At 49.9% G+C, this 11,829-nt stretch overlaps 1 protein-coding gene across 1 annotated transcript; it reads left to right on the top strand.

The window, feature by feature from the left end:
• The first annotated feature begins 2,822 nt into the window (after positions 1 to 2,822).
• Ciao2b (cytosolic iron-sulfur assembly component 2B) lies at positions 2,823 to 4,828 on the top strand. Its single transcript, XM_005345520.3, has 5 exons — positions 2,823 to 3,085; positions 3,245 to 3,324; positions 3,568 to 3,693; positions 4,093 to 4,138; positions 4,591 to 4,828. Exons 1-5 carry the CDS (start codon positions 2,929 to 2,931, stop codon positions 4,686 to 4,688), a joined length of 507 nt encoding a protein of 168 aa, XP_005345577.1. The 5' UTR covers positions 2,823 to 2,928; the 3' UTR covers positions 4,689 to 4,828.
• Positions 4,829 to 11,829: the final 7,001 nt, after the last annotated feature.

Raw genomic sequence — 11,829 nt, forward strand, 5'->3', positions numbered from 1 at the left:
AATGTCTTAGGAAAAGACCGGCATACACCCCAATTTGGCACCCTTATAGGAAGACAAAGTAGAAGGGAGGGGTTTCGTTTTTCTTTGCTTAGAGGACAAATAAAAGAACTTACGAATGAAAATAAGGTAAGAATGGAAATTAATGACATGGGGGACCAAGGATAATAGGGGTGTCATAAGAGCCATGGGTGTGTAGGGAATTTTAAAAGGCATAAGGACCCTCGATACACGGATAGGTGCTCAGGGAGACGGGTAAGGGACAGCAGTCTCTTCTGATGGACATGCCTGGGCTTTCTGACACCCCCATCCTCATTTCGGAAACCCACAGTCAAACATCTTCACGGTATAGATGGGATCTCTGTCCACGAAACTTATGAAACACCAATCATGCCTGACACTTGTCACAGCAAGAGACAACTCGCTGAGGTGGTCGTTTAGAGACTCCTCAATAATGCTTCACCCTCTATGATGATATGAGAAAGTTGTGCCATGCTGTGCGGTGAAGTGAGCTGTCTTGGAGTGAAAAGTCCAGCTCCAGAAAGTTTGTGACCATACTGTGGAAAATAAACACAGGAGCTCACTCCTGTAAATCCTGTATATTCACAGAAGACCCTACCAGCTTGATGGTCCCTGTGAAACCAAACCTGGAAGGAAGGGAGAGGATGGGACTCAACCCTGCCCTCTAGTGGTTGTAAATGATTCTGACCACGGCAGTTACAGATTTTTCTAAGCAGGGAACAGGATTGGGTCAGGCTGACGTTTCTGCCACCGAAGGCACTGGTGACCTCAATAGCCTGGTTGGCAGCGGGCAAAAGAGAAAGTCTGGTAGGGAGGGGCTAAGGGATAAAGTAAGTGCTGCCTCCTTAGGGTAGGTCAGATTCAAGTGGCCTAGCAGGGGTCACCAGGGTACACATTAGGATGCCCTGTGGTGAGAGACATAAAGAACTGCGCATGCGCGCGCTACTGCCTGACACATCCCCTTTGCCCTGGAAGTCAAGCATTGTTTTGCCCCAGGTCTAAGTGTTCTACATGGGGAACAGAACACAGGGGCCTCCTAGTGCAGGTGTGGGGTGTGGGGCCAGGAGTTTCTGTGCCTTCCTGGACAAGGAACCTTGCTGGGAGCCCTTTTCATCAGTCAGTCAATGCCAGAGAGCACATTCAGAACCAAATGCCAGAAGGAAGCCGTTATTACCATCATTATCCCACGGTGAGTAACAGCTCCAGCCACTTCCACAGCCACTCACAGAGAATGAAAATGTCCCAACCCTCACCCACCCACCCCCACCCAGAGGTGTCTAACCTCCAAGTTCAGCACTCCTCAGAGCTCCTTGTGCTTGACTGGATCCTGTGTTGGATGTCCTCAGAAATACCTGACCCTCCCAATGCCACAAGAGACCCTGGATCTGTAAACGTTTTTGGCAGTTCATTGGGTGGGAATAACTCCATACCCTAGCGCGCTCTCTCTCTCTCTCTCTCTCTCTCTCTCTCTCTCTCTCTCTCTCTCTCTGTGTGTGTCTCTCACCTGTCACGGTCTCCCACCAGCAAGGAGACCTGCCAAGGCCTTGGGTGGCCCACCACTGCCCCTCGTGGGACTGGCCTCAGGTCACCTGTGTTATGTTTATGAACGATAACACTATCCCCAATCATCTACCCTCCACAAGCTCCTCTCTGGGGTGCATCCTCACCCTCAGGCTCAGCCTCTGACTCTACACAATTGTGTAATTCTTATTCAAGTCCCTGTGCTCTGCAAAGGTCTCCTCCTGCACTGGGAAGAGGGTATGGCCCACATACCCCAGCATGTAAACAGGCAGAAAGTCTGTCTGCCACATTACTTTAACTTCAGCGTCTTGGTCTGTGTCTGCACTGTCGTTAGGCAGTGCTGTGTCTCACGGACAAGCAACAGAATATCAAGGCTGCCTCCAGAAGCTTGACCCAGACACTGTAGGCTAAGCACACGGTGTGCCTGGAAAGATCATTGTGCCCGCAGGAGAATTCCTGAATAGGCTAAGGTTACAGGCTGCAGTGTGCCTCTGACCAGCAAGCAGGGGAGATCCTCCAAGAGGTCCTTTGAGACATCAGGAACCTTTTCCCTAAGTCTTGAGTCCTTGTGTTAACTTTCCCTGTAATCACATTCCCACTGTGGGGTTTTGCCTGGAAAGAAGAGTGCAGGAAGCTGTAAGTAGTACATTCTCGGGCCCCAGATGGAGAATAGGGCGGACCTTCGGGGAATTTGATCTGGGTAAGGAGAACTGCACGTGCACACACAGTGAGAGCTCGGTGGAGAGGGGAGGAGGGGGGGCTCATCCCCCCAAAAAAATCCTTTTTGCTTCCAGGACTCATAGTTTACGGGCTCCACCTTCAAGTATACATCATCTTTTCTATTTTAGTTCCTAGCCTGAGAGGCTATGTCGGCCCTCCCCAACTCATACGTAAATATGACGTTCTCAAGTTCATGATCGCTCGTCTACTTTAAAAGCATGTAATTAGTGCCTGCCGATCCCTGTTCGGGGAAAACAGCGTGACTTTTGTGGATCTACGGTTCCGTGATAGCCGGAGAGCAAGTTTGAGCATCCGAATGCCTTTTCGGCCTAACCTCCTGAAGAGGGTGGTTTGGGTTCAATCTCGAGGGGCTTTTAGTGCCCTTGTCAAACGGTATTGGCTTCTGCGTTCCAGCTCCCAACAGGATCGCACGGCCAAGAGCCGCGGGGGTCTCTTCTGATACTCTGGCGAGAGCTACCAGCATTTCCCCGGCTCCGCGTAGGCTGCACGACAATATTTTGCAAACTACCGGTCGAGTCCCAGGAGCGTGGCAGGTCCCTTGCGCGACCCCGTAGTCACACCACGCCCTCGCCTCATTCCCAGGAAGTGCGCCCGCCGTAGGAGCGGAAGTACACACCACCCGGGGGTTGTGGGAACCGCAGTTCCGGGATGGTGGGCGGCGGTGGCGGCTCTGGTGGCAGTGGGCGCGGCGGGCTTCTCGAGAACGCCAACCCCCTCATCTATGAGCGCTCCGGGGAGCGGCCAGTGACGGCTGGCGAGGAAGACGAACAGGTGCCCGACAGCATCGATGCCCGCGAGATCTTCGATATCCGCCGCTGCTGGGCGCTGGCGGGACGGTGGGGGCTTGGGGTACCGGGAAGAAGTGATGCGCAACACACGCTGGTGGAGGGGTGTCCCGGTTAGGCATATCTGCGGAGGTTCTGAGTGGGCCAAAACTTAAAGTCCCTTTTCCTTCACTTGGCACATCTCATTCGGTCCATTAATGACCCCGAGCATCCGCTGACACTAGAGGAGTTGAACGTAGTAGAGCAAGTTCGGATTCAGGTGAGTCACCGGCAGCATCAGAGTGTGGGAGCTTGTTCAAATAGTTTTAAAAGGTTCCGTTATACATTAGAGGCTGGCGTTCTCCATCCACAAACGGCGAAGAGGTTGTTTTTCCACTTTATGGCTGTGATTAAAACTGAAGCCCATAAAAGTTAGGTGACTTGGCCAAATCAATAAACTAAAGAGAGGGTCTCTGTGCTAGGGGCGGTCGTGTGATCTTTCCAATCTCCCTTGTCAACCCAGGTTAGCGACCCCGAGAGCACAGTGGCCGTGGCTTTCACACCCACCATCCCACACTGCAGCATGGCCACGCTTATTGGGCTGTCAATCAAAGTCAAGCTTCTGCGATCCCTTCCCCAGCGCTTCAAGGTCAGTTGGAGTCAAGCCTAAGGGTGAAACAGCTACTGAGGAGAGGGGACATCAGAGTGGAGACTGGAAGGATCCCAACTCGCAGAGATGAACTGCGAGGAAACGCCAAGCTGATGTGACAAGAAATACTCCAGAAAATAGTGAGGAGTGTGGCAGAAAGGGAAGCCGTAGATGGGCTTGCTGGAGGCACTGGCAGACCTTTAAGTCAATAGCAGCTGACGGGGTCCTTGGGTAGAAGTGGATGGACTGCAGGTGGGCTTGGGTGGGACAGAAGGGCCAGGATCAAGAGAAGTGATTAGAAGGAAGGTAGGGACCGGACATGGTGTCCAAAGGGAAGGGACCGCCCCCCTTGAAAAAGGACAAACAGAAGTGCTCAGTCACAGGTTGTCTTTCTCCCAGATGGATGTGCACATTACACCCGGGACTCACGCCTCGGAGCATGCAGGTTAGTGTGGGCTGGTGGGGAAGTTGATTTTTCTTTCCCCTAGAGCCCCAGCTGTGTGAGACTTTCCCTTTGCTATAGCAGTTTATAAGGAAGGTTAGGACTTAGGACTAGGGGTCTATGTGAACAAAATTGCCAGACTCCAGCCTAGACCAAACTGGCCTGACTTAAATCTCCTGCTTCCCATGAACTTCCCTCTGATATTCCCCAAGGACATTGTGTCAGGCTTCAGGAAGTACTGGAGACAGACTGAGCAGTCCCTGGAGGTATGGGGACAAGCGTGTATCCCGACAAGAGAGTGTGGGCACAGGTGATAAGGATATCCTGATCAAGGCTTGGAGTCCCGCGAAGGTGATAGAGGACCTTTATTGGTAGAGGTAGAATCTGTACTGAGGCTAGCAGTCTGGTTAGAGTTGCTTTTTAACCCTCTTTTTCCACCCCTCTTTCCTACCTAGTGAACAAACAGCTTGCAGATAAGGAGCGAGTGGCAGCCGCCCTGGAGAATACCCACCTACTAGAGGTTGTTAATCAGTGTCTGTCAGCCCGCTCGTGAGCCAGGCTTTTGACCACCAGCCTGCACACAGGTGTCCTGGCCTCAGCTCCACCAAGAGCTTATGGCTTTGTTTTCTTGAATCACTGACAATGAGAAACTAACATTTTTTCATTTTGTAATAAACCCCTAATTTATATTCATTTCCCAGCATGCCTCAGCATCTTTCATGATGGAGTCATTTGTTGTTGTAGAGGGGAATGTGGTAGTGGCTGCCTTTGCAGGGTGAGTCCGTGAAGTGCCCCCATTATTTTGTATTTCTCCCAGTGGGGCTAGAAAGATGGCTCAGCAGTTGAAAACACTTAACTGCTCTTAAAGAGGACCTGGGTTAGGTTCCGAGCACCCACATGGAGGCTTCCAACCATTTGTAGCTTCAGTTCCAGAGGATCCAGGCACACATATGGTACCCACACATGCATACATTCAGGCAAATACTCGTGCACATAAAATAAATCAGTAAGTTGGGTATGGTAGTGCACACTTTAGTTCTAGCACTCAGGGGACTGAGGCAGGCAGATCTCTGCTTTCTGAAGCCAGCCTGGTCTGCATAAAGAATTTCAGGATAACTAAGGCTGTATAGACAGACCCTATCTCAAACAAATGAAATTAAATCTCTTTTTTTTATTTTTTTTTTAGCTCTTCCAATGTTTCAGTTAGCAAAAGTTGCAAATGTAAAAAACAAAAACACTTTTTTTTTTTTGAAATACATAAATATACCTGAATAGCCAAGCCACCAATGGGTTCAACTCAGTAGATTCAGTTGACCTGTTGTGACACTGGCCTTACTTGTGTGTGTGTTTATAGAACTACTTCAAAAACATAAAAAAAATGTCCTAAATTGATACATGTCTTTTGTCTCAGTTTCTTTTCTGGTTGCTGTTGTAAGACATCATCAATATGGCAACTTATAAAAGAAATGTTTATTTTAGGGCTTACCATTTAAGAGGGCGAGAGACCGTGATAGCAGAGCAATGGCATAGCAGCAGGAACAGCTAAGAGCTCACATCCTTATCCACAGGTTGGAGTCAGAGAGAGGGGGACACTGGAATAGTGAGTCTTTTGAAACCTCAGGGCCTCCCCGCAGTGAGACACCTCCTCCAACAAGTCCACCCCTTCTAATTATTCCTAGTTCTACTGACTGGAAACCAAGTGTTCGAATACATGCGCCTATAGGAGTCCTTATTCAAACTAACACCACAACTGTAGAACAGTTCTTTGTCTGGACAGAAATTGAGCCATTCTGCTCTGAGAATGGAAGTGTATGCCTGTAATTCCAGCACATGAGAAGTGGAGGCAGAAGGATCAGAAGTTCAAGGCCAGCCTTAGCTACTTAGTGAGTTTAATGTCAGCTTGGGCTATTACATGAGACTGTCTCAAAACAAAAGACTAATATCCAGTATCCAGTCCTGTGCGAGCTTTCCAGAAGCAGCACTTAGATCTTTACTGTGTGTCTATGTGTTGTGTTTGGTTCTTTTTGTCTTCTAAGATTTTCTCTCTCCTTCTTCCCACTGGGAGTCAGTTTTCCATAACTACATAAACAAAGTAATTTATGAAGAAAGCAAGTTTGGGGGCTGAAGAGACGTTCTTCTAGAAGATCTGAGTTTGGCTCCCAGCACCCATATCAAATACTCGGAACCACCTGTCACTCCAGCTTCAGAGGACTCAGCACCCTCTTCTTGCCTCCACAGGCACTCCACACACAATGTGGCATATGCACACACATACATATAAATAAAAAACAAGTCAGGGTTTGTTTTGATTTGCTCTTTTTAGAAGAAGAGGACTGGAGAGAGAACTCAGCCATTCAAGGTACTTGTTCCTCTCGCAGAGGACCCAGGTTCAATTACTGACACCCACATGGTGGCTCACAAGCATCCATAACTCCAGTTCCAGGGAATCTGATGCCCTCTTCTGGCCTTTGCAGACATCAGGCATGCCTATGATGCATAGACATACATGCTGACCAAATCATCTTTAAAAAGTAGATTTATTTCATTGTTGTGGAGGTTGTAGTCCATTGTGATCGGTGCTGTTGTTTTAGGGCCTGTGGTTAGCAGCGTATTGCTGCAGAGCATGTGGCAGAGAAAAAAGGTTACAGTCAAGTGCATGTTCCTGAAGAGCTCCCGCTGGGCACGACCACCTCCTCCCTGTGGCTCCACTTGGAAGAGTGAGCCTTTGACACCTGGCCCCCTCAGAATGTTTGCAGAGCCAGGCTATAGCGCCCACCCTGTACATCTTAACTCTTGACCTTAAAAAAAGAGGAAAAAACCCAAGAGAGTTATTTTAGGCAAGTCCCACCATGTGGTGTGTTTCTTTGTCCACTGGAATGAGCTCAGGTTTGAGGGTTTGCCCAGGAGTGGTGTGTGTGCTGTGACATTAACCTGCACATAGGATACCTTTGCCCACCGGTAGTGATGCCTAGGTTAAAATAGCAATACTCATTTTCTCTCCGGAAAGGGTCCCGGGGAATCTTCACCATTCATCCTTCAGGGGTTTGTGTTACTCAGGTGCTGGGTAAGAGAAGCTCGGCGCTATAAAATGATATGACCATGTCAGGGACCTCTGCCTCCTGTTGCCCTGTACCCCGATTGCCATTTGTCATCTCAAGAGAGATCATTGTTCTCAGATCTTAGCCATTTGGAAGCTCTTTCCCAGGACTGCCTCCGATTTTCCTGCTTCAGTCTCCTCTCTGATGGGACTGCCCAACCCTATGGGAGCCCAGACGTGGCTATTGGCGGTGTCCTCATTATCAGAGAGCCTGGCCCTTTAAGATCTGTTGAGTTATTTGCTTGTTTGTTTGTTTTAGCTTCTTGAGTCAAGGTCTCACTGAGTGGCCTAGGCTGCCTCAGACTCAGAGTCCTGAGTGCTGGGATTATCTATCCATGCCCAGCAAATCACCCTGCTCTGCGTGCTGGTTGGTTTTCTTCCTTATCTACCCTTTGCAGGTGAGGAATGATCTAGGAAAATATCCGGAAGACTTCCCGCTACAGATAAAATACTGCTCCCTTGGCAGGAGTCACTGTTGTCTCTGTAGAAAGGCCTGGGCCCATCCCAAACCACAGCTCCCATGTCTCAGTTCATTTTTAGCAAGAGCTGGATGTGACCACCCAAGACCGAGAAGATGAAGCCATTGGCCCATGGCATCTCTTTGGGACTGCTCTGTGCACATGTAAACTTTCCCTTGGCCTAGCTCAAATGATATCCCAGGCACTTTGGTCCTCCATTTTCACAGGTGAAAGAACTGAATGTTTCAGAGAGATGAGGTGACCCACCAGGGTGACTAGGCCCAGAGATCCTTTCCAAGTTGTGGGGCTCACCACATGGGAACCTCAGCGTGGCAAGCCCCATCTGTCTGAGATGGCCATGGTATCTGTATTCAGCCATGTTCAGAGAGTCAGGTGCTTTTGAGTCATGCTGATTGTCTTTCCTGGTGGCCAAGCCACTGGAGTGAAAGATATCAATCACTAGCATTTCAGTCCCTTTGACAGTTCTTCATTTTTGTTTATTTATTTATTTATGTATTTATTTATTTGTGTGTGTTGGTGTTTTGCCTGCATGTATGTCTGTGTGAGGGTGTAGGATCCCCTAGAACTGGAGTTAAACACAGCTGTGAGCTGCCACGTAGGCACTGGGAATTGAACCCAGGTTCTTTGGAAGAACAGTCAGTGTTTTTAACCACTGCACCGGCTCTCCTGCCCCACTTTGGCATTCTTGGCTCATCTGTCTTGGCTGTCTGCAAAGACACCACCTGTGAATACTGAACCAGCACCCAGAGAACTCTCTGGAACCCCAGCTGTGCTGTGAAGGCATAGCGGCGGTTGGAGGAGGATGAAGTTTAAGATCTCTGAGACCGTCCACCACACATATCTAGCTGTGCTATTTCTGGACTGTGATCTCTCCAGCCTCGGTTACTATGTCTACACAATGGGAATAACAAATCACAGCTAAATGAGACTGCCTCAGAGGTTAGATGACACAAATGAACACGCTCAGCTGCGTTTATTTTCTCCCACCATCCTGCCCTTGACACAGTATGGCTCTGCTCAGTGAAATGAATTAAGTCACAGAAGAGATCAGGGGCCCTGAAATCAGAGGGCCGTCGTGGGGGGAGGGGTGCGCAAGTTTAGCTGTATTCATTATTTTTCTCATTGCTGTGACAAAATCCATGACGAGGGACAACTGGGGGAAGGAAGGGTTTGTCTTGGCTCACAGTTTGAGGATATACATCATGGTAAGGAAGGCATGACTTCACACATGTGAGGCCGCTGGACATGTTGCACCAAAATTTGGGAAGCCAAGTGAGATGAATGCCAGTGCTCGGGTCACTTTCTCCTTTTTATAACCTTGGATCCCAGTTTATGGAATGATGCTACCCGAATTCAAGATGGGTCCTCTCTCCAGTTAAACCTTTCTGAAAACACCTATAGACACACCCGGAAGCCCATGACAATTCTAAATACAGTCAAGCTGGCAATGGAGATTAACCCTCAGAGCATCCAAGCGCTGTTTTCAGCATTTAGTCACCTGAGGGAGGAGTGGGAAGGGTCCCACAGAGAAGAGGTGGGCTTGGATAACACAGGAGTTGTCTGCATTGTTCCTGGGGTCCCTGACCTTCATCAGGACAGAACATCATCCTGGAGATACTGAAGCAGAAGCAAGAGACAGTTCAGGGATTCCCTCAACCTGCCTCATCCAACCAAGGATGAGGAGAATACAAAGGTGTCTGCTAAGATATACCATTCTTGAGGCTTTCCACATTTCGTGTTATTTATGTCTCAAAACTAGGGAGATATTATCCTTGGTCTACATGGAAGGAAACAGGCTCGTCTGGGACAAATGAACAAAGGTGAACCTGCTAACAAGGTACAAAGCTGGTTCCAACCATAGTTTGTTCCTTCTGGGCAGCTGAGAGTGTTGAAAGGACCAGGTGGCAGGAGTATAGCAGGAAATGATCTAAAGGTCATGTCCTGATATTGGATCGTGGAGCTCCTGGCTATACCTAGGCTTGTGATGTTCATCTCTGGCCTGTTGGCATAGCCACAGGAATGCCTGGGGTCTGAGTGGCTCTGTGTGGATGCCGTTGCCTTGGCAAAGAAGATACACTGTTGAGGTCGAAAGCTCAGATTACCAGAGGGGAAAGTCAGCCCTCTTTCCCTGCATGGCCCCTTCTGGGAAGGTATACAGTTCTCCTCCAGCTATCCTCTGCCAGACACTCTCCTGGACACCTCAGGGTTCTTTCCAGCCACACTGTATGTTCATGCCATGGGGGGGGGGAAGGGGACATGTATGTGTCACAAACAGCCAGCCAGGGTTCCTGATGAGAAGTGATCACTGACTCTAGAGACTTCTGTGTCCTGTAAGGAGAGGCTGGAGCCCCCAACTCCCTCTTCCCATTGAGCCTTATCCAAGAAACAAAAACCAGCCTGGGCTTCCTGGGCCTCCAAGATCCCTGCTTCATAGAAAGGACACATAAGCAGGTGCCTCGGCTCCGCTTTTGCTTGCCTTGAGGGCCTTCAGAACAAGAGGACTGTGCATCATAAGCTCCCTAACCTTACCCCCAGCCAGTTTCCTCAATTCAAGGTCTTCCTAGGTGTTGCCAAGGAGACTAATGCAGCAGCAGCAAGTCTGGCTCAAGTTTCCATGGCAACCTGAAATAGCCCACTAAGGTCCACCTATGTATGATGTCACCTGAGTCAAATGGGTGCCCTTCCACCCCCATCACAGTCATCACAAATGTCTAAAAGCAAGTTCCTGTCTCAAAGTACGTCACAGCTGGTACGCAGAAACAGAGACAGCAAGCACGCGCGCACGCGCGCAAGCACACACACACACACACACACACACACAGTCTTCACTCTAGAGACAAGGAAGGAAGGAACAGGTCATGATGTCCAATTCAGGACTGGGGTCCTCTAGCAGGGAGAGGCAGACCCAGGACTAGACACTCAGCCCACCCGATCACCTCTCCTCCTCTCTGACATTATCCCAGTTCTCACCCAACATCTAAGGTAAATCTGAGGCAGTGGTAACACCACATCTACTTCTGCCGTTGATAAAAGGGTCTGGCACACAGTATGGGTCAGCACATATGAAATGAGTCTTAAACAGAGCAGAGGCCCTGGGGCCTGGTGCCTGAAACTTCCCTACCCCTTACCCATACCCTGTTTATGAGCAAAAGGCCCAGCCTGGGGCTCGGGAGCAGGAAGAACTTGGAGACTGTAAATAGGCTGGCTGTAAAGACTGTAAAGAAGGATCTGGAGTTCCCCACAATCAGCCTGGATCCCCCCTCCCCACCCGCCCAGCCCCCCAGTCTGGGCAACCTCATGCCCAGAAACAAAATGGCTAGGGCCAGGGTTAGATATTTTTAGCAGAGTTACTGGCAGCTGCTTGGCATGCTTAGAGATAGGGTGGGGACTTGGGTTTGTGTTTTCCTTTCTCTGGCTCTGTAGTTTCTCTCCAGGAGACAAGCATACACCTCCACCTAGTAGGCTTAACAGAAGAGTCCACTGATGTGCCCTCTCCCTGCGCCCTCCCTTCTAACCCTCTAAGGGACCCAGGGAATCGTGGATGACACCCACCTTCAACATGAAGAACAGTTTCATTGGGGAGACTCTTTAAGTACCAGCACAAGGACTGGAATAGGAAGGACTTAGTGTTGAAGCTAGAAATGCCAGTTTAGGACTCTAAATTCGAGCTAGGGTCCATACCTGGAGGAATGGGTGTCATGGGCTATGAATGTGTCCAGTCCATAACTAGTCTACTCGCTTGGGTAACAGTTCTGATTTGGGCACAAGAAGGGAGACTTCATTCTTAAAGGGATAGACTAAATTTTCTCCAGAGGGAGTTGTACTTCACTGGTCCAGTTACCCACTACTGGCAGCCTCTGCATCATCCACCTCCCGCCTGTGCACCCGCCTCAACCCACACTCCCCCCCTCCAGACCTCACCCCCTCACCCCCCTACCCCCGCCTCTTCCCAGCTACCTGCCCCGCCCTAGCGAGTCTGAGGTCCTAGAAGGGAGGTGGGGGATTCCCGGGGGCGGATGGATGCGTCAGCCTCCCCCGCAGCAGCACCGTGGACCGGGGATGGGGACTGGGGCGGGGGCGGAGGCGGAGGCGGAGGCGGAGGCGGGGGCGGGGGCATA

This window comes from Microtus ochrogaster, chromosome 4 (genome assembly GCF_000317375.1).
Source record: "Microtus ochrogaster isolate Prairie Vole_2 chromosome 4, MicOch1.0, whole genome shotgun sequence".
NCBI lineage: Eukaryota > Metazoa > Chordata > Mammalia > Rodentia > Cricetidae > Microtus > Microtus ochrogaster.